This window comes from Pituophis catenifer, unplaced genomic scaffold (genome assembly GCF_029215685.1).
Source record: "Pituophis catenifer annectens isolate HBS135680 unplaced genomic scaffold, rPitCat1.0.hap2 SCAF_6, whole genome shotgun sequence".
NCBI lineage: Eukaryota > Metazoa > Chordata > Lepidosauria > Squamata > Colubridae > Pituophis > Pituophis catenifer.
Window position 1 is genome coordinate 46,058,307 of NW_027256886.1, and position 26,953 is coordinate 46,085,259.

Below are 26,953 nucleotides of genomic sequence, written 5' to 3' on the forward strand. Positions count from 1 at the left end.
TACACTCTTCCTAACTGTACTTAAATGCATAGACTCCTATAGTTAATCCGCAGCTGTATCCGACACTTTGCTACGCCGGAAGTATTTACCGCGATAGAAAGAGAGCAATTCGCTCTGCCCTCCGAGCCATTTGCTTCGTGTCAATCAACCAGCGTGGACGCTTCTTAAGCATCCAGCGGAGGAGGGAGAGTTGCCGACTAACGAAGAGGAGGAGCAAAACTGCGTCGAGAGGCCGGTGGAGAGAAAAGGCGGCGTCTTAAGAGAAAATTCCGACGGGTTCAGCTGGCTCCGTTTTCTCTCTGGTGGCCCGAAGCAAGATGTCTGGGGAATTCGCTAGAAGCTTGGGAAAAGGTGAGCAAACGCTCTGATCCCAGGAGGAGCACCATCATCTTCTAATCCAACTGGTTTAAGGCAACCCTCCTTTCTAGGGCTGTGGGAGTTATAGAATCACCCGTTCGGTGAAGGCTGTTCTGTGACCTTCCCTAAGGCGGTTGGGTGTCGGCCTGGGCTGGTCTTCAGCTACGCCGTTTTTCAAGAGCTGGGGGACGACACATGCCATAGAGTTTCGTGGGGAATATCATGTCGTTAAGGATGTTTAACCCCTGATCTCTGGTCTTGTGTGGCCAGAAACGATTAATGGAATTCACTATTATTAGGATTAAAAATGCTACATATCTGAAATTGTACAACCAAATATATGTACACTTTTATTATGACTTTTGGTGGAATGTATGCTCTGATATGCAGCCTTGCCCTAGTATATTTACTGTTTGTACGTTTATTTTAGAAAAATTATATTGCTGCCTATTCGCACATGGCGACTCAAGGCAGCTTACAGGAATATAAAAACACCATATATAAAAATTACAACTAATGGAAGAAAATAATAAAATAATAAAGTAATATAAAAGTCCTCCACCCCACCCCACCCCCCACACCAGCGACAACATATTACACAAGCCATTTAATGGGCTCCATCCCATTCTTACTGTCGCCTGGCACGCACGGCATTGCCCATTCCTCTTCCAGGTTCCTGGCACGCATGCATGCATGACTATCAGCTGGCCTTCGTTAGTGTGGCAGTGCCAGAAACTGGAAGAGCCGGTCTCCCGTTTTCCTGCGTGAGCATGCGGGCTGGCTAGCTTATCGTCACGTGCGCATGTGCGCCAGAAACCCGGAAGTCTAGCTGGCTGAAACGAAGTTGATTTTCAGGCGCGTGCATGTTCCCTGGGCAGCTTCTCTTCCGGGTTGCAGCCCAGACTAGCGGGCGCAGGCGAAAAGGTTCGCCATCACTGCACTAAACACACTGGGTAAAAAGCAGTACAACACAGAGCCATAAACACACTACCCATGCTTAATATATTATATGAAGACAGGCTGTGTAAGATAAACTATTGGAATGAGTAACAATAATGAGAAGGTATAATAAGAAGATAGACTATATTTGTTTTAAGAATTTTATTTCCTACCTTTTTTTCTCTTTGTATATTATACACCTTAATGCCCTGTTTTCATTGTTGCCTTCTGGGTGGAAGGCTTTGTGGTATCTAAAGCAGAACAACTAGATTCTGTAACAGCTTTGTTTCATATACTATCGACCTTGCTAACAATCAAGACTCTCTTTTCCGCTATGTATTCAAAATGCACTGTGATTAATATAGATTTTGGTGTCATTTTTGTATAACATGGCATCTGTTGTTATATTGTTGTTATCCTTGGGATGGTGAAATTGTTTGGTGGCATTCCTCCTTTCGAGAGTGGGGGAGCATTGGAATTTCATTTTAATGTGTGCCGTTGTGTATACAGGTATATGACAATAAACATTATCTTATTTTTTTGATGACTTATTGTTTGTCTTCAAGATAGAATCTAGTTTTTGTTAGTTCTGACTGGAGATTTGAACTTGTCTTGCAGGAAATCTAGCCCCAGGGCCAGTGCCTGAAGGAACCATCCGTCTGTACAGTATGCGTTACTGCCCTTTTGCACAGAGAACACGACTCGTTCTGAAAGCCAAAGGAATCAAGTATGACCTGTCTCCTATATTCATTACGGCTTAATGTAAAAATATAAAATTCTTTTTTGGTTGAAAATTAGCAGATATTGTCTTCAAAGACTTGTTACTTTCCTTTGTTTAATATCATAGAACATTTTCAATTTCAGATTTGTTCCTTGGTTCAATAGGGGATTCTGCTGCAGAAGAATTTCATCTGAGAACTAGTTTAGAAATATAATAGGGAAATTGATGGATAGCTAAAGGGAAGAGGGTGGTTGTTTTCGTTTAAATTCTTGGTATTTCTATTGCTCTGATTATGTAATACGTTTTCTTGATCATTTGCAGGATTTGTCTTGTGATGATTGTAGGTCATCTCGCATGAGTAGATTATTGGTCTTAGAATATAATGCAGTATTTCAGGCATAGACATGTCTGAGTTACATTCGGTTTGGATTTCAAAGCAACTTGAAGGAATATGGCATTTAGGTATTTTTTTAATAGTATCCCTCAGTCTTTTTAAATAGTGAGCGAGCATATGCATATGGTCCAATTTATTATAATGGTAAGCTGTTTTTGTATGAACAGCCATAGGACATCTCTTTAAATAAATCTTTTTTAAAAACCCTGTCCTCCATGCCATACCAGTTAAGATAAAATCAGGATTCTAGAGATAAACTTAACTTCTGGTAGGTTCATAAATCATGCAAATTTTTGGCAACCATATGAAAGTGATTAGCCTTTGCTCTTCCAGGGTGCTGGGTTGTTTTGCATTTTTATTAGGATATGTGATTTCCTATCCTAATGCTAATGAAGACTATTCCTGTTGACGTTCTGAGATCATCTAGATATGTTACCATAGGATGAAACTTGCTTAAACATTAAATATATGGTGATTATACTTCAGGGAAAGTTAGCATGAAGTAATCCAAGGGAAAGTTATTCTTCTAGCCATGCCATGCAATCCAATAGGATGGACATAATCTGAATCTTGTTCCAAAACTTTGTTGAAAGAAAGAAAGAAAGGAATATGGAGCCTGCAAATGCAAGCCACAGACACTAACTTCTTTGGTTGTCCTGTTTGAATGTAGTGGAGAGTCTTATGTAGAGACACATAAATAGATCCCTAAAATCAGAATCTAAGAGTCTTCCAGTTTCTAAGAGTTAATATTATCATGTTGTATTTTTTAAACAGCATATAGCAGGAATTACTAGTCATATCTTTTATTTTTATTTATTTATTTATTTCTATCCCACCTTTATTATTTTTACAAATAACTCAAGGCGGTGAATATATCCAATATTTTTTTTTTTTAATTTGATTTATATGCCGCCCTTCTCCGGAGACTCAGGGCAGCTTACAATGTGCTCAGCAATAGCCTTCATACTTTTGTATATTTATACAAAGTCAGCTTATTGCCCCCACAACTGGGTCCTCAATATACCTTCATCCTCTTACTTTCCCCACTGCAATAACTTTAAACAACCTCATTTTTGCATAGCCTGTCTTAGTAATATATTCCTGAGATAATTAATCTGATGGTTTCATCTCATTCTATTTAGCCATGAAATTGTTAATATCAATTTGAAAAACAAACCAGAGTGGTTTTTTGAGAAGAACCCATTTGGAACGGTACCTGTGCTAGAAACAAGCAAGGGTCAGCTGATCTATGAATCTCCAATCACTTGTGAATATCTGGATGAAGCTTACCCTGAAAAGAAGTTGTACCCTGCGGACCCTTATGAAAAAGCTTATCAGAAAATGATTTTGGAATACTTCTCCAAGGTATTACTAAACATAGCAAGAAATTCATTTTAGTGTGGAAGATTACAATAAAACTGGTAGATTGCCTGGTAAAACAGACAGGAGATAGGTGGTGTTGTATTCTTCCCCCTCTGTTGAGAAATGCTGTTCAATTAATTGATCAATTAATTCAGTCAGAACTGAAGAAGCTTCTTGGATGAGAAGTAAAATGTCTTTCTCAAAGAAAATAGTATAGTCCGGTGGCCTTTTGAAAAAACATCTTTGAGACAACCAAATTGGTAGCTACAATTAGTCCTAGAAGTTCTGTCTGTCTCAGCAACCTGTGATCACTTGATCATGATCTGACAGCTTGTACAACCCACACTCATGTGATCACTATTTGCAATCTTCCCTGCTGGGATTCTAAAAGCAAAATCAATAGAGAAGCCAACAGGAAAGGTCCCAAGTTGCTTGGGAAAGTCTCCTCCACCTATCCATTCTCCCTGACCCTTGAACTCATGCCCAGCCTCTCCAGCCACTCGCACATCCTCCCTGGCCACTCAAGCACCATTGGGCACCTGCCCTCCAACAGGGGACAACAGACACCCTATACCCGTGATGGCGAACCTATGGCACATGTGCCACAGGTGGCACACACAGCCATATCAGTGGGTATGCCAGCTCAGTTTGGTGCGCATGTGCACGCTGGCGATCTAATTTTCGGGCCTTCTGAAGTGTTTCCTGCCTCCAGAGGGCCTGGGGGTGGGGTGGGGAAGGCCCATTTTTCTTTCTCACCTGGCTCCAGATCCTCTCAATGAGTCTAGGTAGGGCGAAAACAGCCTTCCCCACCCCCTCAGAGCCCCTAAATGGCCCGTTTCCCAATTTCCGGTTGGACAGGAAGTGACGCTTTTTGCTGTCCCCAGCCTCCAGAGACTCCTAGAGAGGCAGCCACCCTAAGACCACTGCGTTTGTGGCAGTGGGTTCCCCTCCATTTGTGCATTCTCAAGCATCATCTCCTACCAAGTAACAACTACCCCAAGCTCTGATGCCCTTGGGCCATGCTTTCCTTGTCTGCTTCCTCACCCATCTGGCAGCATCCACTTACTTGCCTGTCAGCCTGCTTGCAAGCCACCTGGTACTAGCAACTTCCTGCCAGCTTGCCTGGTCAACTTGGTTGTTGGAAGACAGCAGTGGTGAGGAGATTGTTTGCCTAACAATCCACAATTCTGGTTTAACATCAGGGATTGCTGACACTATGCAATATCACACTTTGCCACATTGCTTAGCAATGGAAATTCTGGTCCTAATTGCTTTTATAAATAAAAATGGGGATAATATATGTTACCAGGACAACTTATTTTTTGTTGATGGTATTGTCTCTATATTCCTATAATAATTTTTTATATTTTGAATAAAAATTCTATATTTTTGTGTGTCTTGGTAATGTATCATTTCTAATTTACTTAGTTACCTCCAATAAGCTACAAGTATACTCTGGCTATCAGGAAAGGTGAAGATGCATCAGCATCGAAGAGTGAATACCAGGAGAAGCTTCTCAAGCTCGAAGAGGTAAATGGTTTATGATCTTAATTCTTTAAGAGAAAAAAGCAATGAAATGTCATAATGAATTATAGCTGCCTTCCAGAACCTTGTTAAATGTTCTAAACCTTGCTTTATGAATTGTAAGCAGAATAATTCTGGAGGACATGAGACTTGGAAAAGAATGAAGTAGAGAATTCCCTGCCTTTTTTGAATGCTGATTGACATACTAAGATAAATTTTCTATTCTGTTCCCAACAACTGCAGCCATTTTAAAGACAAAGTTGTTTTTGTATCTTGTTTAGGGGTGCACTGAACTGTCAGATCTTCTAGTTTAAATAACTTCATTCAATTTATATGAAGTTGCTTGAAACTGTCCTCCAGGGGGAGCTATTCTCATACAGTACTTGAGTAGATGTGTTTTGTCTGAGACTTGCAGGCAAGTAACTCTTTCTACAAGGATGTTGCATGGCACAAGTCTTAACAGCTATGTGTCCCTTAAGCTTCTTGCATTTTTTAAAAAGTTATCCTAACTTATTAAAAAAATATTTTAAGAGAAGGAAGAACCAGATCAGCACAAACTCAGCAGGTGTGCATGTTTTTACCACTTCTTCCACAGAAAGGGAGGAGAGGGGCTTATAGATTCAGAAGAATGTAGAATGGAAAGAGAACTGAAAAGAATCCACAAAGCAGTAGCACTAGGAATCAGGCTGCAGCTGTCTTTCTGTAATTGTCCCAAGCTTCAATAATGTGGATTTATTATTCTCTTCCTGAAATCCCAGCAAATTCATACACGGCTTCTGAAGAGATGTAAAGTTTATGTCACTCTCAGTGATTCAGTTTTTCATCACACTCCATCTAATTAGGGATTCAGCTACAATAACAGTTGTAACAGCAGGACACCCAATAACAGGGGGATGACCTGATGGTACCACCTGTATTATTTAAATTGTATGACATTTTCAAGTTTAGCTCTGTAGATCTAGCCTTTGATTGCATGATGATACAGAAAGTCTTTTTATCTCTATTCTCCTCCTTGGGAATTTGATGGTCCCTTTCCTGGGAGCTCTCTTTTTAATGACTGGAATGGTTGTTGAGTTTACCATAAAGTACTTTTCTGGTCATTAAAAGATTGAACTGATAATGTCACCTTCTCAAAAGGAGGCTACATAAAAGATTTCAAGCAATCAAAGCTCATGTTACTAATGAGTGTATCTGTCAGAATACTAGTGAATTATTCAGAACCACATTCAGCTGACCTCTGCATTCAACCAGTTAGAGAAGTTTTCTCCATATGACAGGAAGACATTTTAAACTTTTGCTTTTTCATTAGAATAGTTGGAAATAATCCCTTCCATCTTTCAGTGACTAGAATAATGCTTCAGAGTAAGCCACATTGTCATTTTGATATCCAACAAACCATGATTAAAATACATTTAACCATGGTGATGTGATCTGCAGATCAAATTTCTGAAGAGAGCAAACAAGAAAACAATATACCTACTCTGTGTAGGAAAATGGACACTTCTGAAGCTGTTTCTTCTGATAGTTTTCGTTATTAATCAACGTCTTCATTTTTCCCTATCTCTCCCTCTTAACAAATTATTACAAATTAGTTTCTGTAAATATGGTGTCAGGTCTTGCATTTTATTTAGAAATGTCACATCTTCCTATATCTTAGATGCTCGCAAACCACAAAACTAAGTTCTTTGGTGGAGATTCAGTATCCATGATTGATTATCTAATCTGGCCATGGTTTGAACGGATGGAGGCCTCCCAATTAATTGAGTAAGTGTTTTGAATCTTTCACAGTTTTTGCTCTTAAATCTTGTGCATGGTTACTTTTGCAGATTACTGTTATATTTTATTTCTAATTTACATGGAAGTGATGTCATTAGGAAGCAAAAGAGAATAGGAGAATCATCTTTTTTCTGTTTTGACTGTGTCCATTAATCTTCTAACTTTGTTGCCTAAGGCAAGCAGATGAAATACATTTTTCTGAACCAGAATGTATTAGCAATTCGGTTCTGCTCAGTTTAGACTATCATTATTTTTCTTCTCATGGCAGAGGCCCATGCTCGTCCTTTGAATTGGGTGTGATGTGTCTTGACATTCTGCTTTTCTAATTTAGCAAATTAGAAATTAATAACTTTGGAACAAACAAGAATATTGAGAGTCTATGGAGCTTCTCAGTCATCCAGAACAGTCCTCCCTCAACAGAGTGGGAGGAATAAGACACCATCTAATGTCCTGTCTACAACACAGTCCTTTCAGTAGTTCCAAGAAGATGCCAGAACCATTTGCACTCTGATTTAGGTGACCTGTGAGAGCACAGATAAACTCCACACACATGTGGCCTCAGTGGCTCTCAGAGAGATGCTAACAACCAGATGACTGCAAAGAATAGAATCTCCCCCACTCCCCCGGCCTGACCTGTCAGAACTTATCCTTCCATCCCCTCACAATTTATGAAGCTTTTTGGATGAGAAGCAAAACATTCTCCTCTTCTTCCTGAAGGAAAAAAAACGGTCCAGTTGCCTTTTAAAAAATGTAAACAAATATTGAGATAGTTTCAAATGAGAGTCCTCTATTCCTCTTAACTAAGAAGAGAAAGTAAGTAGAAAGTAGAAAGTTTGGGCTGGATTATTTTAACACTGTATTTCCTACCATATGGTAATTGTCAGCAATATTTATTCCAATTTTGGGAAGTTTGGGAAGCTAATCATATACAGGTAGACCTTGATTTACAACAGTTCATTTAGTGACCATTGGAAGTTACAACAGCACTAAAAAAGTGATTGATGACCATTTTTCACACTTATGACAGTTGCAGCATCCTCATGGTCATGTGATCAAAATTTGGGCGCTTGGCAACTAGTTCATATTTGATGGTTACAATGTCCCAGGGTCTTGTGATCAACTTTTGCAACCTTTTGACAAGCAAAGTCAATGGAGAAGCCAGAGTCACTTAACAACCATGTTACTAACTTAACAACTGCAGTGATTCACTCAACAACTGGGGCAAGAAAGGTCATAAAGTGGGGCAAATTCACTTAACAAATGTCTTATTTAGCAACACATATTTTGGGCTAAATTGTGATCATAATTCAAGGACTACCTGTATGCTGAAAAAATTTGAATGATAGAACTTGGGAATAATGAAGTAATGAAAGTATTCATTGGATCTAAACTACAGCTGCCTGACTATATCGGTTGCACTTTCCTTTAAGGAGGTCAAGCCCTACCCAAGTTGAATATCATATTTCTTTCTACATACACTTAGGAGTGTAAAAAAGTGTCGAGTCATCTAATTTAATATATTTTCCATACCAATTAATGATGACAGGGCTTCAAAGAAAGTTCTTTCCCAGTTTTACTTGGATATTGAACCTGGATTCTTTCTATATTATTGACCTAGGAATGTCACTGAACACTATCTTAATGGCAATATATCCAAAGATAATTGCCTCAAAGTTTCACTGTTAACTCAAATCTTTTTCTGTTCTTTTTCAGATGTTTGGACCATACTCCAGAGTTAAAATGTTGGGTTGATCTGATGAAGCTAGATCCAGCTGTTCAGGCCACAATAACTGATCCTCAAATCTATAAGGGCTTCATTGAAGTGTATTTCAATAATAGTCTTGAGGCCTGTGATTATGGGCTCTGAAAACTATGGAAAGCTTTTTCAGTGGATGACAAGGGATATTGACAGCTATTCCAGCATGTCATCTGATATCTGAAATGCTTTAGTTTCATTGTGTTTTGTGTTTTTGTTATTCAATGAGTATATAATTAGACTAAAATGGTAATTACCTGCAATATATGTTTTCCATTGTAAATGAAAATGGCCAACATTTATCAGGTAGAAAACCTTTTTTTATCTTTATCTTTCTGCCAATCTAAATGACAATGTTGATTTTTTTGCCTTGTTTATCAGTTTAGAATAGACATCAATTTGACTTTGTCTCTGTTTGGAAACTTATTTTTGCCTTTCAGGAATAAAAACACTTCAGATGCAGAGGTTTCCTTTTATTTGCAGCAGCAAGTAAAGAGATATAGCAGGGTTTGGGATTGTGTATTCTGTTACTAAGATATAGCCATTCCAATTTGTATTCTCTTATTTAGGCAACTGGATAGTAAGTTTGAGCAAACTGGCATGCATAGGAAACTATTGTCCCTAGGGTGAATGGTTTCTGGTCTAGGAAGTTACTTTGGTTCTTCTGTACTGTCTTTCAGCATGACAGAGAGATGAACCATGATTAGTTCTGAGAGCATCTAAAAATGTAGTTTTCACACTGTCTAACAGATGTTTTCATTTTAGGTTTTGCATGAAGAGCCAGCATATCTGAATATAATGTTGCTAAAACAGATTACAGGTAGTCCTCACTTAACAAACTTTTCTTTAGCAACTGCTTGAAGCTACAACACACTGACAAAAGTAACATAACCAGACTTCACCCTTACAATTGTCACAGTGTCGTCACAGTCACATGATGACAATTTGAGTTCTTGGCAACTGTTGTGCAACAACATCCTCAGTTGCCATTTGTGATCTTCCCAGACACTTTTGGCAAGCAATATCACTATATTAGTCTAGTGCAGGGGTCTGCAATTTTAAACACTCAAAAGAGCCATTGCGACCCGTTTCCCACAGAAAAGAAAACACTGGGAGCCACAAAACCCTTCCTGTGCCTGACTATTTCTTGAGCAACCGCAAAACTAACATATGTAGTTGAATTAAACGTTCTGTTTTCTTCTGAAACTTTTATTTTCTTGGATTTATCCATGGTTGACTACCAGGGATTGAAAAACTCAATAAATCACATGCCAGCGGGTGTCGCACATTGGCGGTTGTGACGCATATTTTGAGTGACAGAGAGCCGTAGCAGAGGGCTGAAAGAGCCACATGTGGCTCCAGAGCTGCAGGTTGCTGACCCCTGGTCTAGTGTATGTAGATGAAATCATATTAGGGAAGACAACTAAATAGGAGGCTAAATAGGCTTTGTTTGCTGGCACTTAAATTGAGGTCAGTATGATAAAAGCACACCTCTAGTTTTGATTTATTTGTATTTATCTCGGGACACAACCTTCCATCTTAGGCTTGAACCTATGTGTCAGGCTCAACCATAAATTTATTGCTCCATGTTAAGTCTTGGCTTTAAATCAAAATAAAATTGAAATGTTAGATAGTGGTCTCTCTAGTTCAGGTGTTAGGGTTTGTCTAATCACACTTGATCAAATAAAGTATTTAATTCAAATTGAGAGTAGAAATCTGTTGTAATCCACTCCCTGATCTGGTTCAGGAAATTTTGGTTTAGGAAATTTTGATTCTTGTTCCTTACCTGGTGTTGGTTTGTAGCAGCATGAGTACTCTCCAAGGTAATAAAGCAGGTTAACACTTGCATCAAACATGAATCCCCATATAAATGAGATGTACATCTACATGGTACAAAGTTGCACATATCTTTCTGCAAATTTGAATGCACGCTTATTAACGCACAGTTACAGATTCAAAACAACAAAACCATTAAGTCAGGCAAGAGCCATGGTGGTGCAGTAGTTAGAATGCAATATTGCAGGCTGACTAAGCTCACTGCCAGGGTTTTGATCCTCACAGCTCAAGGTTGATTGAACCTTCCATCCTTCTGAGGTCAGTAAAATGACCCAGATTGTTGGAAGCAATATGCTGACTCTAAACGGCTTAGGGCTGTAAAGCACTATGAAGCAGTATATAAGTCTCAAATGCTATTGCTATTAGTTACTGGTATGTTTCTAGGTACAATTCAAGATGCTGATAGTCAACTTTAAAATCTAACTGGCTTGAGACTGGGCTACCTGCTGGATTGCCTTTTTCCAAGTGTCTACCTATCCAATTCAATCTAGCAGATTGGGCACATTGCAAATCCTGTCTCAACCAAAGACTTAACAGCTGGTGGGGATTAGAAGTTTTCTTCAGTAGCCCTGCTTTGTGGAATATCCCGCTTTGTGGAATATGGCCTAACCATTAGCCTTTGATAAACCTTTAAAACCCTAACTGTGTTTGAATTTGCTAAGAGCCCTGTTTCTTGGCTTTCTTGTTGACTGGCCAAGTAATGTGTAATGTGTGGGTATATATAAACAAATTCCTTTCTCACCCTTATGGATGGTATAGTCTTTCTCAATCTCAGGTTCTCTACCAGATGTCTGGGAGGGTTTTGCAGTATCTTAGCTGTTCCTAGCACTTTATATTACTTATTTGTATCCGGTCTTTATTATTACAAATAATTCAACCCAACACACCTCCCTCCTCCTACTTTCCTCACAACAGTAATCCTGTGAGGTGGATTGTCTGAGAGGGAGTGACTGACCCTAAGTCACCCACCCAGCTTTCATGACTAAGACAGAACTTATGATCTCCCACTTTCTATCCTGGTGCATTAACCACTAAAACCAAACTGACTCTTTGGGACAGAAAGCTCTGATGTTTTTTCTAGGATCTGTTGGAGCCACTCTCCCAGTTTAGGAATCACAGCCCTGAATGCTCCTATCACCACTGGCACTACTTTGGCCTTTACTTTCCGCATCCTCTCCAGTTGCTCCTTCAGGCTCTCTGGCATTTCTCCAGTTTCTCATACTTCCTTCTGATATTGCTGTCACTTTGCACTGCTACATCTATACCCATCACTCATCTGTCTACCAGTACTACAACTTTGTCTGTTGTTTGGCCAGTAACTCCCTGTATCTGGATCTGGAAGTTCCACAGGATGTGTTAGCTTTCTCATTCTCCATGACTTTCTGTGATACCTCCTCTACCTGGATTTAGGAGGATCTAGCCATATTATATGCAGATGCAATTACCAATATTTGCACTAATCTTCAGTAATAAGAGCTATAGAATTAGGCAACCTAGGAAGATTTCTAGCAAGTTTTCTAGAGCATTTTTTGTGGTAACACAGTATTTCCCAATCTGTAATTGCAGGTTGTAAAGTCCCAACAGGCCTGCTGAATATCTGCTTGGGAAAAACCTGGTCAAACTTTGATCTGCAAATGCCATACAATCTACATATTTTATTGTTAATATTTTCTAAAACTGGGATTTAAAACTGCTTGCAAGTTTAAATTGTTAAAGTGCTGATAATTTTAGTTGCTATTAGTTGAGAGTAGGGCAAACATCTTTTGATGACAAACTTGTTTCAAAACTATGTGGCAATAATGTGAACATTCACTGATCTACAATTTAGAACCAAGTCTGAATTCCTTTGCAAACCAGAAATAAGAGGAAAACATTTCAAAATTGCCAAGACAAACAGAAGCTTTGGAATACCTATCTAGCTATTTATCTAGATAGATATTAGGCATCAGGTTATTTTTTACTTTCTACAAAAATTTTCAATGTAGTGAAAGAAAGTGGTGTTTTTGAAAAAAAAAAGCATTCATCTATCTACTACGGATAATAAAACTCATGTCTGTAAACTTTATCTGGGTATAATAACAATGCATTGTAGGCCAATACATTTTCAGTCAAGGTACTACAAATGGGCTAAATTACAGAATGTGTTCAAAATCTGAAACCCATCACTCCCATGGAATTGAATTGTGCTATACAGTTCAACAAGAACTACCATTCAAGGCAGATTTGTCTTCCTGAGTTTTTAACAACTTTTTCAGTACATTCGGAGTTCTGCCATTGTTGAAGGCATTGCAGAATCCAATAAGGTAGTATATCTCTGGAACTATGACCCAACAGGTTTGTCTACTTCTTTTATAAACTTTCCCTCAGATAGTTCTCTTAGTGCTAAATTTTTATAGATTTGCTATATAGTTTTAAAATATACTATGTACATTACTTTATCAGGCATATCAATTATAACCAGCATTTTACAGATATAAAAGATATTTTAGGGAGGGGGGATTAATTTTCCATTTCCGGTCATGATTTTAAGTCTGCACAGCCAGTAAGCGTTATTTTAAGTGGAAATAACTTGCAAGAGAGAAAAGTTTATTTATTTATATAAATATTAATATACCACCCCATCCAGAGATTTTGGCACTTTGCCGGAGTTCAAAAATACCCAATCCCAGCAACAATCATCCAACAACATAAATAATAAAAATACACTACAATATGCAATATAGCTTCTGAAGATCGTTGCATTTTACCTTTCTGTGTTGGCTGCATAGCTCCTTTGCACGTCCTCAGGCAAGTTGCCTGATTTACGCATTAAGTTGAATCACAGGGCTTAGTATAAATCCTATGTTACTGGGGTTTACATGACACGATTTATAGCACTATATCCTTTAGTCTGGTGTGGAACGTTCTGAATTCTCCTAAGAAAATGACACGCTGACGTCCGAACACAGACAAAGCGAATATAAACACGGGTAGAGGACGTGGAGTAGAATCCATTTGCCACCCGGTTCCTATACTTTTTATTTCTTGTATCTGATTTTCAAACCTATATTTACACAATAGATTGAATTCGTACTCTTCCTTTCTGAGATTATACACACGCAGCTTTACAGTTAACCAGTAACTGTGTCCCACAGTTTGCTACACGGAAGCGTTTAGCGCCGTAGTAGGATATCAATTCGCTCAGCCCTCCAAATTACTTACTTCATGTCAATCACTCAACTCGAAACTCTTTAGCACTCAGCGGAGGGAGAGTTGCCGACTAACGAAGAGGGAGGAGCCAAACTGCATAGAGGGGCCAGTGGAGAGAAAAGGCGGCGTCTTAAGGGAAAATTCCGACGTGCACAGCTGGTTGCGTTTTCTGGTGGCCCGAAGTAAGATGTCTGGGGAATTCGCTAGAAGCTTGGGAAAAGGTGAGCAAGCGCTCTGATGCAAGGAGGATCACCTTCATCTAATCCAACTGGTTTAAGGCAACTCTCCTTTCTAGGGCTGTAGGCTGGTCTTCATGCAACCCGTTTTTCAAGAGCTGGGGGGCGACATGCCATTGAGTTTTGGGAGGAATATCATGTCGTTACCCCTAATCGCTGGTTTTGTGTGGCCAAAGGCGATGAATGGATTTCACTATAATCAGGATTAAAAATGCTAAATATCTAAAATTGTACAACCAAATATGTGTTGAGGGAGTGTACTATGACTTTTGGTGGAATGTATGCTTCTGATAAGCAGCCTTGCCCTAGTATATTTACTGTATGCATGTTAACAGACATTAAACTTGAGTGCATAAAATTGCTTTTAATTTGGCCAATAAGGATTACTCTAACAAAAGAATGTTTTGTATTCTTGGTACTCATTCCTTTCTATTATGACTCAAATGTAAATATTTGTATTCATAAAACACATGAAGCTTGGGTAGTTTTAATCTTGGTTTATTGAATTAACTTTATTTGGATTTCTGCAAAGACTGGACTATAGACTGGGTGAATTTGTACCACACACAAACTTGAACAGAGTACACAAGCGTAGCATATTGCAGGAAGGCAGACTGTGTCAAATATTGGAATGAGTAACAATAATTACTGGATACTTGCTTTCAGTGTTTTATTCCCTACCTATTTTCTTTCTTTTGGGGGGGGGGGGTATTTTTAAATATACATCAATATCAATGCATACAAACAGTGTGGCTTCTGGGTATAATTCATTTTGATACAAACAGTGATAATAATTGTTACATTAATCAAATTTATATAATCCTAGTATTGATATACTTGTTTGTTTTATTTATTTATTTATTTTATTCGGCTTATATGCCGCCCTATCTCCCAATGGACTCAGGGCGGCTCACAATAATAAAAACACAAGCCACAATACAAAATAAAATCTAAAACCTAAAAATTTTTAAATTTAACCTTTAAAATCCCATCAGTCCAGGTCAAGGGATTTGAAAAGCCAAGTTTTTATTTCACGGCAGAAGGTGCGAAGGTCAGGCACTAATCGGAGCTCCAAGGGGAGTTGATTCCAGAGGGTGGGCGCACCCACAGAGAAGGCTCTACCCCTGGGGGCCGCCAGCCGACACTGTCTAGCCTACCCTGAGCAGGCCCTCTCTATGGGCGCGAACCGGGCGATGGGATATCGTTGCTGGCTGTAGGTGGTCCGCCAAATGTCCTGGATCTAAGCCATGTAGGGCTTTATAGGTCATCACCAGCACCTTGAATCTCACCCGGAGGGCAACCGGTAACCAATGCAAGCCGCGCAGGAGGGGTGTAACATGGGAGTATCGGGATTCTCCCATCACAACCTGCGCGACTGCATTTTGCACCAGCTGAAGCCTCTGAGAGGTCCTCAAGGGCAGCCCCATGTAAAGAGCATTGCAGTAGTCAATCCGTTAGTTGTAGTTGTAGAGTAGTTGTTCAATATTTCCATGTTCCATTTTAATGCCAATGATATTATTAAGCACACGTTATGTGCTATTATGTGATATTATTAACACCATCTTTCAACCTCTAATCTTTCCATCTAATTATACTTATACTCTATTAAATAAAAATTATATCTGCTAATATTCCTCCTATTTCTTATTTCTACCTCTATTCTAACTTCTAGTCAGGCCTCCATTACTAATCCTAGCATTAATACACTTTTTTATATTAAGACATAGTCCTTCATTATTTGGTTATTCAAAGTCAAATACGCCATTCTAGTACCCATTGTCCTCTTATTTAAACATACCTAATAATACCATCTTTCAACCGCCAATCTTTCCTATTACTTTATATAAGGGCGTGTATTCTTATTTCTACCTCTATTCTAGTTTTTAATCAGGCCATCATGGTATTAGAAAAAAGGGAAAAAAAGAAATAATTTCTTTCTATCCATCTTCTCTTGCCTGTTTTAATACTTCAATATTTATTCATTTTTTTAGCTTTTCTCCCATATTCCTCTCTTGGATCTTTGTCTTTATTAGCATCTGCATCTTCAATCTGAATGTTTCTCCCATCTCTACCCTCCTAAATTGCCAAGTCTCCAGAGTGTCCACCCAAACTCCTATCTCCCTTTCAAAAATATTTTCCAAGTCAATTTCATTTTTAAATCTCTTAAAGTACTTTTCCCTTGGTTTATTTCATCAGTCATTATTATCTTTACCATTTTCTCCTTCTCCTTCTCATCTTCTTCCTTTATTTGCTGGTTTGTCTGTTCTATCTTTTCTTCCAATCTTTCTACTGTCTCCTCTCTTTCCTCGACTGATCTTCATTATCAGTTGTAGGATATTTTCTATTTTCCCATTTATACCTTGCAATAGGTTCTTTATCTCTCTGTGATTCTTTGTCATAGTATCCCTAATGCTTTGAAACATCAACTCCATTTCTTTTGAAATCTCACTCATTTCTCTCTGATGGAGCAAATTGTCTTATGTTAGTAAGACCAGCTCTTACTCAATAGTCCAAAAACAATGGTATTATTCAAGTCCAATGTTGCTCCTCAGAAGGTTCAATAATCATAGTCCTTTACATCTCAGGATTATTACTCAGTTCCATTTAAGTAATCTAAGCAGTTTTCACAAATCAAAAGTCACTTTACTTTACTTAAGAGTCTTCCTTATTCTCACAATAGAGTCTCCAGTAATCATAAAATAGAACAATAAGTATCACCACAGTCCTCCAGATGAATATTGTTTATTTCTCTTATCAGGAATTCCTAGTCTTGTAGGGGTATGGTATATTTTCCATTCACCAGTAGATGGTGCCCTCAGCTTAGGTTTCAGCGTTGTTTCAAGTCTGGTAAATTGATTAATCCAATTTTAGTTCAATTTATAAAAGCAAAGTTGGCTATTCAAGTAAATAGTTCCAGCATTTTATAATACCTTTCCAAAAGAACACCTACCCAGTTTAAAAATCCAAATTTTCTATGTTTTAAAAGGTCTTTAGCTTTCCTCCCCTTAATTCCTTTCTTTTGGGTCTAGGACTTTTTCTTTCTATGATTATTCGCCTTAAGGAATAGTTCTAAGAGTCTCTTTTCCTGGATTTTCCTCTTTTTCTTTTTTTCTCTTAAACTTAGGGTCTAAATACAAAAGGAATCTTCTCACCCAGCTCCAGTCACTGTTCATATACACGGCTCCTGCATATTTCTTTGTTGCCTCAGCTGTCCCAGCCTCATGTCAATCATGATAACTACCTCTTCTCCTTGTCGTGGATGAGAGGGAAGAAGCCCTGGGTCAGGCAGGAGAGTTGCTGCTCTCTGTGACCTGCAGGGTACCCCTCTTTTTTTCACCATTCCTACAGGATGGCTTTAACTCCTTTCAGAGACCTCTAATGCGGAGAATTCGGCGTGAGAGAACGGAGACCTACTCCTCAGGTCTGATCTTGCCGTGACGTCAGTTGGAAGTCCTTTTTTCTTTTTCTTTTACGACTACAATTGAGCCCAAAATTTCTGTTGCTAAGTGAGACATTTGTTAAGTGAATTTTGCCGTGTTTTATGACCTTTCTTGCAACAGTTGTTAAGTTGTTAATTGCAATTAAGCTAGTAGCACAGTTGTTAAGTGAGTCTGGCTTCCCCATTGACTTTGTCAGAAGGTTATAAAAGGTGATCACATGACCCTGGGACACTGCAACCGTCATAAATATGAGTCAGTTGCCTAGCTTCTGAATTTTGATCATGTGACCATAAAGATGCTGCAACGGTCATAAGTGTGAAAAATGGTCATAAGTCCTTCTTTTCAGTGCCATTGTAACCTCGAAAGTCACTAAATGAACTGCTATAAGTTGAGGACTCTCTCAATTTATTATACTTCTTCATGCTCTATTTTTGGGTGGCTTATTGTTTGCAGGGTAGAATGTAGTTTTTGTTAATTCTGACTGGAGATTGTCTTTCAGGAACTCCTGCTCCAGGCCCGGTGCCTGAAGGAACCATCCGGGTCTACAGTATGCGTCACTGCCCTTTTGCACAGAGAACAGTACTCGTCCTAAAAGCCAAAGGAATCAAGTATGAGCAGATACTTTTCCTTCCATATTCATTAGGGCTTAATGTAAAAATACCAACACCTGTTGGGTTGAAAATTAGCAGAGGGCTGGTAGATATTTGGGCGTATAAAAATTGTATTTAAAAGCACTTATTTTCCTTCTCTTAATGCTATAGAACAGGGGTGTCAAATTCGCATTGTCACGGTGGTGTCATGTGACGTATCGGGACTTCTTTCCCCTTTGCTAAATGCTAATGGGGACTTTCCTAGCTGTGCCATGAAATCCAAAACTATTATGGAGCATAGTGTCAGTCTGCAGATGCAAGCCATTAACTGTTTTGATTTCCTGGTTGGATGGTGCAGAGACAGCCTTATACAGAGACACACAGATGTATCCATAAAATCAGAATCTAAAATTTTCTTTTTCGGTTTCCAAGAGTTAATATTATCATGTTGTATTTTTCAAACAGCATAAAGCAGGAAATTACTAGTTGCATTTTTTATTTTTGTATCCTGTCTTTACTATTTTTACAAATAGGTTAAGGTGATGAACATATCCAATATACCTTCCTCCTCTTATTTTCCCCACAACAACTTTGAATCACCTCATTTTTATAGAGTGTCTTAGTAATAGATTCCTGAAATAATTAATCTGATGGTTTCATCTCATTCTATTTAGCCATGAAATTGTTAATATCAATTTGAGGAACAAACCAGAGTGGTTTTTTGAGAAGAACCCACTTGGAATGGTACCTGTGCTAGAAACAAGCAAGGGTCAGCTGATCAATGAATCTCCAATCACTTGTGAATATTTGGATGAAGCTTACCCAGAAAAAAAGTTGTACCCTGCAGATCCTTATGAAAAAGCTTATCAGAAAATGATTTTGGAATACTTCTCCAAGGTATTACTAAACATAGCAAGAAATTCATTTTAGTGTGGAAGGTTAGAATAAAACTTGATATTTTGATATTGCATTAATAAATCTATTTGAAAGTATGGCTTTCTTCTTCGTTGAGTCTTAATATGTGTATGAATAGGCAAAATGAATTCTATGAAAGATTAGATTCATTGATGGAAGGGAAGGTAATGAATCATCTTAAAATAACTGGGCTCATAACCTCATGCTAGGTGGAGGTCTAGGGTTTAAATTATGAGTGATTCAATGCTTCAAAAACTAGCCGCTTCTGCTATAATATACTTTCTATGATATCTTGCACAAATGAAGCCTAAAATATGGTAATTTGATTAGATACTTCATTAGAAATATATGAGGTAAAGTTGAAAAATAGATAAAAGGGTCTGTAATGATTATGGAAGATTTGTGACTCCTAGGTGAGAGAGGAAAGTAGCATTTTATTATCTAATTATACTCTTTGAACCAGACTCGGAGCAGCATCAATTTGAGTGATGTGCTGAAGGGCAAAGATTTTGTTAGGTTAGGGATTTGTGTTTCATATTCTTTCTTCCCAAATATTAAATCATTCCATGTCTGTGTGGAAACCATGTCAGGCACAAAAGATCAGGTCTCCAAGTCAATTGATGTATTGCTACTCATGCCTATGATTAGGGATATATTGAACTAGCGGGTAGCACAAGCTTGGAGTTAGATAAGGTCAATGGAATTCGAGAGGTTGAATTTAGTTCATGTGATTCTAGGCTGATTCTTCTATGAACTCTTCCCCCAGGTTCAGCCAGAATCCCACAGCTAGCATTTTGGGTGCTGAAGTCCACACATTTAAAAGTTACTGAGGTTGAGAAACACTGCCTTAGATTATTTACTAAAGAGTATGAAGAACACATCAAAGGTTTTAGGATCACTGAGTGAAAATTCTGTTGGTTAATGAAAACTCTTTTGGAAAGATAAATATTACTCTCTGAAGTGAAGGCAATATGGTGAGTTTCAATGTCAACAAAGGAATAAATAGGTAGTTTAGAGATGAATAGTTACTATCATCTATAGCTCATATAAGGTAAATTAAAGGAACTTTTTTTTTTAAAAAAAAATCTAAGTTCTGAATGCTTGATAACTCCAAACTACACTGGATGTGATTAATGCCTTATTCAAAAGGATCTCAAATCTATGATTTTGGGATTACTTATAGGAGCTGTTAAGTAAATACAGATAGTCCTTGGTTAATGATGACTTGTTCAATGACTATTCAAAATTACAGTGGTGTTGAATAATGGTTAGTTACAATTAGTCCTAGACGTTCTGTCTGTCCCAGCAACCTGTGGTCATTTGATCATGATTTGGGAACTTGGCAACTGGTTCTCACGACAGTTGTAGCATCCTAAATTGACATGATCGCCATTTGAAACCTTCCCTGCTGGTATCCCAGAAGCAAAGTCGATAGGGAAGCCAGCAGGGAAGTCTCAAGTTACTTGGGAAAGTCTCCTCCATCTGTGCATTCTCCCTGACCCTTGACGCCCAGCCTCTCCAGCCACTTGCACATCCTCCCTGGCCACTCACAGACCGTTGGGCACCTGCCCTCCAATAGGGGGCAACAGCCACCCCAGGCCCTGCCACATTTGTATTGTATCTCCTTCACCACTCATGTAGCCTTGTGAACTCTTTCCACCCTTGCACAACCTCTCCGTCTTGGCCGTGGCCACCCTAGTCCCACTGTGCTCGCATGGTGCTCCCCTCACTATTCACACACCCTTGTGCACCCTCTTCCACCATGCCTATCTGCCACTTAGGAACGCTTATGCATCCTCTTATCCAGCAGCAGCCAGCCCAAGCCCACTGCACTTGTGGCATGCCTCCTTTCCACTTGTGCACTCTCAAGCATCATCTCCCACCAAACAGCAACCACTTCAAGCCCTGATGCATTTGGCCCATGCTTTCGTGGCCTGTTTCCACTTACCTCCCTGGCAGCCAACTTGCAAGCCACCTCATACTAGCAACTTCCTGCCAGCTTTTCTGCTGAAATTGATTTTTGGAAGATGGCAGTGGTGAGGAGGTGTTTGCTTAACAATCCACAATCCTTGTTTAACATCAGGGATTGCTGACACTAAGCAATATGACACTTGGCTTAGCAATGGAAATTCTGGTCCCAGTTGTACTAACGTACATGATCCTATTTTTATTTATATGGACAATTTATTGTCTTCCTTGTTGATATCTCTGTATTCCCATAGTAATTTTTTGTTTCTTGAATAAAAATCCTATACTTTTGTGCAGCTTGGTAATGTATCATTTCTGATTTATTTAGTTGCATCCAATATGCTTCAACTATATTCGGGCTTTTAGGAATGGTGAAGATGCATCAGAATTAAAGAATGAGTTCCAGGAGAAACTTCTGAAGCTTGAAGAGGTAAATGGTTGATGACCTTAATTGGCAGAATAGTTCTAGAAGACATGAAACTTGGGGAAAAAATGAAGTAGAGAATTCCCTGCATTCCTTGAATGCTGATTGACATACTGTATACTCTAGGTGAACTTTTCTATTCTGTTCCCACCATTCCTTGCCATTATAAGAACAATGTTGCTTTTTATTATGTGATAGACTGATCTTAACAGTATTTTTTATAGAGGTACACTGAACTGCCAGGTCTTCTAGTTTAAATAACTTCATTCAATTTATACAAAGTTGCTTGAATCTCCTAGGAGGAGTGATTCTCATACAGTACTTGAGTAGATGTGGTTTTGTCTGAGACTCTTGCAGGTTACTCTTTTTACAGGGAAGTTGCATGGCATAAGTCTTAACAACTGTGTGTCCCTTAAGCTTCTTGCATCTTTTAAAGATTTATCTAACTTATAAAAAATATTTTTTATTTTAAGAAAAACCAAACCAGCACAAACTCAGCAGGTACATGTTTTTACAACACTTCTTCCACAGAAAGGGAGGAGAGGGGCTTATAGATTCAGGAGGATGTAGAATGGAAAAGAAAAGAATCCACAAAGCAGCAGCACTAGGAATCAGGCTGCAGCTGTCTTTCTGTCATTGTCCCAAGCTTCAATAATATGGACTTATTATTCTCTTCCTGAAATCCCAGCAAATTCATACACGGCTTCTGAAGAGATGTAAAGCTCTTTTCACTCTTGCTGATTGATTCACTGTTTCATTTTTCATTCTTTTTAGGACTCCACAGTTTTTCCTTTTGAACTTATTGGATAGATTCTAATTCCTAACATTCTTTCTGGTACTCCTAATTTTAGCAAGGTAGAAAGGTTGGCAAACCAATAGTGTCTATATTGTATGAGAGATGATGTGCATATATTTCATTGAGATAAGGTGGTGTGAAGATCAGACCTTGGTTTTAGGTCCAAACTGAACGTACAAGATTATATCCCTCATTTCTATCCAATCCCTTCCCTTACAAAACAAATCTGGTAGAAGTTACATGTTCACACAGCAATAAGAAAGTACTTCAGGTATACCTTAGACCAGCAGTGCCCAACCTTCCCAGCTCTGTGGACCGCCGGCGGTGGGGGAGAGAGGATGCTTTTGTGCACGGGCCTGCCACTTCCACAAATGGCACTTTGTACACTCACCCACCACTTGTGCAGCGCAGTTCCCAACAAACTGCAATCCAGTACCAAGCTGCAGTCCGGGAGTTGAGGACCCCTGCCCTAGACAGGTAATTGTCTATACCCTAGATGACAGGATACCTGGAGAGCTGTGGATTAATGAATTTAATTGATGCCTTCATTTTTGTCCCTATCCCTTCCTGTTAACAAAATAGTACAAATTAGAATTGAGTCTTACTGGTGCATTAATACATATTCTTAAAATCTCTTAACATTTAAGTCATTTTAAAGGCGATGGAATATCCCTGCTAACAACTTGTGCATGGAGAAATACAATCTCATTAGTGGAAATATGTTTGTAATAGGGGTGTACAAAACACTTCGTTTCAAGCCAGTTTGAGTGCAAGACTTGGAAAAATGTCTTGAAACTCATATTTCAAAATGAGTTATTTCTGGCATTTTGGAAGCTTTGAGAATTTGTTGAACTTGAAGCAGAGGTGATCTCTACTCAAAACTCTTCCAAGGTACTTGAATTGATCAGAGCTTGAGTTTTATGAAGATTCATGGATGCAGCTGTTTATAGTGAAAATCTTTGTACTCCTAATTTGTAAGATTTTTTCAAGTGGTTGTTTCTGCAGGTATCCATTTTTACTGTCTGTTTCCTGCTTCATTACCTCTCATTTTTATAGATGCTTCTATTTTTAAGCACTTCTAAGATTTTTTAAAAAAAATTTCTCATAATTTTCTTCTTTAAAATCTGATTTTACAATATTTATAAATGTTTTAGTTTTAACTCTAAATAGCTTAAATCTAATAATAGATTGAGCTTTAAGAAAGGGAATATGTTGGCACTAACATGTCTGGGTCTATTGTGCATTTTTTTAAATTTGGATTTAATGTAACCTGTACCAACCAGTGTTAACGCAATTGGGCAGCATAGAAATAATTTAAATAAATACATTAATTTACAGATGATCAGAATAAGAATTGTAGTGAACTATCTTTATAATTTTTCTCAACTTTCCATATTTAGTTTCTGTTATTATGGTGTCATGCCTTGCATTTTATTTAGAAATGTCACATCTCCCTATATCTTAGATGCTCGCAAACCACAAAACTAAGTTCTTTGGTGGAAATTCAGTATCCATGATTGATTATCTAATCTGGCCTTGGTTTGAACGGATAGAAGCCTTCCAGTTACTTGAGTAAGTGCTTTGACTCATTTATAGTTTTTGCTCTTAAATCTTGTGCATGGTTACTTTTGCAGATTACTGCCAGGAGAGCTGTACTAGCTCCATGTGTTTTATTTTTAATTTACATGGAAGCGACGTCATTAGGAGGAAAAAGAGAATAGGAGAGGGATGTCAAACTCACGTTGTCATGGCGGCATCATGTGACTTTCTCCCCCCCTCCCCTTTGTTAAACCAACCATGGCGTGCTCAGTGTGTGATGCATCCGGCCCATGGGCCGGGAGTTTGATGGCCCTGGAATAGGAGAATCATCTTTTTTCTGTTTTGAATGTGTCCATTAATCTTCTAACTTTGCTGCCTAAGGCAAGTAGATGAAATACATTTTTCTGAACCAGAATTTAGTAGCAATTCAGTTCTGTTCAATTTCGATCATTATTTTTCTTCTCGTGACAGATGCCCATGTCCATACTTTGAATTGGGTGTGATGTAATTATATCTGTTGATATTCTGCTCATCTGAGTTAGCAGAATGTCCTCAGTTCCTTTAATCCAAAGGTGGAAGTAGAAAGCTTTGGGTAGATTATTTTAACACTGTATTTAGTTCCTAGCATATGGTAATTGTCAGCTATACTTTTTTAGGTAGTGCTTTGAAAGTTTGGGAAGCCAATCATATATGCTGGAAAACCCCTATAATTTGAACGGATAGAACTTGAAGTAATGAAATTATGCATTTGAGTTAAACTACAGCTATCTGGCTATATCTGTAGCACTTTCCTATAAGAAATTGAAAACCATATATCTTTCTATGTACAACTAGGAATGTAAAAAATTGTTTTAAGCCATCTAAATCAATATAGGTAGTCCTAGATTTACAACAGCACCTTTAGTGACCATTCAAAATTGTAGCTCTGAAAAAAGTGACTTACGACTGTTTTTCACACTTACGACTGTTGCAGCATCCTCAAGGTCACATGATCAAATTTCAGATGCTTGGGCAACTCATATTTATAATGGTTGCAATCTCTTGGGGTCATGTGATCACCTTTTGTGACCTTCTAACAAGCAAAGTCAATGGGGGACCCAGATTCATTTAACAACCATGTTACTAACTTAACAGCTGCAATGATTCACTTAGCAACTGTGGCAGGAAAGGTTGTAAAATGGGGCAAAGCTCACTTAACAAATGTCTCTCTTAGCAGCAGAAATTTTGGGTTCAATTGTGGTCATAAGTCGAGAACTACCTGTACGTTCTCCACCCCAATTAATGATGGCAGGGCGTCAGACAATGTTCTTTCCCAGTTTTACTTGGATATTGAACTTGGATTCTTTCTATATTATTGACTTAGGAATGTCTTAATGGTGTCCCAAGATGCTCAAAGATAATTGCCTCAAAGTTTCATTGTTATCTCAAATCTTTTTCTGTTCTTTTTCAGATGTTTGGAACATACTCCAGGGTTAAAATGCTGGATTGATTTGATGAAGCTAGATCCAGCTGTTCAGGCCACAATAACTGATCCTCAAATCTTCAAGGGCTTTCTTGAACTGTATTTCAATAGTAGTCTTGAGGCCTGTGATTATGGGCTCTGAAAACTATGGGAAGCTTTTTCAGTGGATGACAAGGGATATTGACAGCTATTGCTTCAGCATGTCATCTGATATCTGAAATGCTTTGCTCAGCTTTGATATGCCTTGTGGTATGTTATTCAACCAGTATATAATTGCACTGAAATGGTAATTATCTGCAATAAATGTTTCAGTTTCAAAAGGAAAATAGCCAACATTGATCAGGAAGAAAAGCTTTTTTGACCCTTATCTTCCTACCAATCTAAATGACGATGTTGACTTATTTGCCTTATTTATCAATTTGACTTTGTCTCTGTTTGAAAATTGATTATTGCCTTTCATGAATAAAAACACTTCACATGCAGTCTTCATTTTATTTGCAGCGGCTAGTAAAAATATATAGCAGGGTATGGGATGGCGTGAATTAAGCTTAGAAATTAGTAGGCTGTGCTGTTGGTTGGACTATAAATGCCTGTGAGCAAATCCAGAATTTTTCCTGAAAGGATGTTATAAGAGAAGGAGGCAGGAGAATTCCAAGAACATTGGAAGTAGATTTATATACAATCACTGACATATTTGTATCATCAGCAAGTCAAAAGATTGAACCATGGATGCTTTGTATGCAAAAACTGCGCTTTATTATGAAGCTATAGCAGAGGTGGTATTCAGGACGTACTGCCCAGTTCTGGAGAATTGGTAGCGGAAATTTTGAGTAGTTTGGAGAACCAGTAAATAACATCTCTGAATGGCCCCGCCCCCATCTATTCTCTGCTTCCCGAGTCCCAGCTGATCGGGAGGAAATGGGGATTTTGCAGTAACCTTCGCCTGGAGTGGGAAGGGAATGGAGATTTTACAGTATCCTTCCCCTGCCACGCCCACCAAGCCACACCCACAGAACCGGTAGTAAAAAAATTTGAATTCCACCACTGAGCTATAGCCTTCCATTTTGTATTCCCTTATTTAGGCAATTGGATAGGATATTTGAGCAAACTGGCATGCATAGAAAACTATTGTCCCTAGAGCAATGTAACTGGGAAGTTACTTTGGTTCTTCTGTATTGTTTCAGTTTGGCAGAGAGAATGAACCATGACTATTTTTGAGAGCATCTAAAAATATAATTCTCACAGTGTCCCTCAGATGTTTTCATTTTAGGTTTTGCATGAAGAGCTAGCATATCCAAATATAATGTTGCTAAGACAAATTACAGGTATTTCTCACCTAACAAGCATTTCTTTACCAACCGTTTGAAACTACAACACACTGAAAAAAGTCACTTATGACCAGCCTTTGCTCTTACAATTGTCACAGCGTCGCCACAATCACATGACCATAATTTGAGTTCTTGGCAACTGTCGTGCATTTATGATGGGAACAACATCCTCAGTTGCCATTTGTGATCTTCCCAGACACTTTCAGCAAGCAATATCACTACAGCAGTATAGTATATGTAGATGAAATCAGATTGGGGAAGGCAACTATATAGAAAGCCATTTGGTTTTGTTGGCTGGCACTTAAATTGAGATCAGTATGATAAATGCACGCTTCTGGTTTTGATTTATTTATATTTACCTGGGGACACAATCTTCCATCTCAGGCTTGAACTTACCTTTG

At 38.4% G+C, this 26,953-nt stretch overlaps 2 protein-coding genes across 2 annotated transcripts; both read left to right on the forward strand.

Moving 5' to 3' along the window:
• Positions 1-107: 107 nt before the first annotated feature.
• Positions 108-9,291, forward strand: GSTO1 (glutathione S-transferase omega 1). The gene is made up of 6 exons (XM_070945139.1): positions 108-351; positions 1,915-2,023; positions 3,554-3,776; positions 5,202-5,303; positions 6,955-7,061; positions 8,787-9,291. The coding sequence occupies exons 1-6, from the start codon at positions 318-320 to the stop codon at positions 8,938-8,940; spliced, it is 729 nt and encodes a 242-aa protein (XP_070801240.1). The 5' UTR covers positions 108-317; the 3' UTR covers positions 8,941-9,291.
• Positions 9,292-13,955: 4,664 nt separating this feature from the next.
• Positions 13,956-25,706, forward strand: LOC139318002 (glutathione S-transferase omega-1-like). The gene is made up of 6 exons (XM_070945235.1): positions 13,956-14,075; positions 18,030-18,138; positions 18,795-19,017; positions 21,332-21,433; positions 23,689-23,795; positions 25,213-25,706. The coding sequence occupies exons 1-6, from the start codon at positions 14,042-14,044 to the stop codon at positions 25,364-25,366; spliced, it is 729 nt and encodes a 242-aa protein (XP_070801336.1). The 5' UTR covers positions 13,956-14,041; the 3' UTR covers positions 25,367-25,706.
• The last annotated feature ends 1,247 nt before the right edge of the window (positions 25,707-26,953 follow it).

Bases quoted from the DNA above. Each gene is read 5' to 3' on its own strand.
- GSTO1 (XM_070945139.1), top strand. From the start codon at position 318: ATGTCTGGGGAATTCGCTAGAAGCTTGGGAAAAG. The intron at 3,777-5,201 runs GTATTACTAAAC...TAATTTACTTAG, and splicing joins TTTTGGAATACTTCTCCAAG to TTACCTCCAATAAGCTACAA. The intron at 7,062-8,786 runs GTAAGTGTTTTG...GTTCTTTTTCAG, and splicing joins GAGGCCTCCCAATTAATTGA to ATGTTTGGACCATACTCCAG.
- LOC139318002 (XM_070945235.1), top strand. From the start codon at position 14,042: ATGTCTGGGGAATTCGCTAGAAGCTTGGGAAAAG. The intron at 14,076-18,029 runs GTGAGCAAGCGC...ATTGTCTTTCAG, and splicing joins CGCTAGAAGCTTGGGAAAAG to GAACTCCTGCTCCAGGCCCG. The intron at 19,018-21,331 runs GTATTACTAAAC...TGATTTATTTAG, and splicing joins TTTTGGAATACTTCTCCAAG to TTGCATCCAATATGCTTCAA.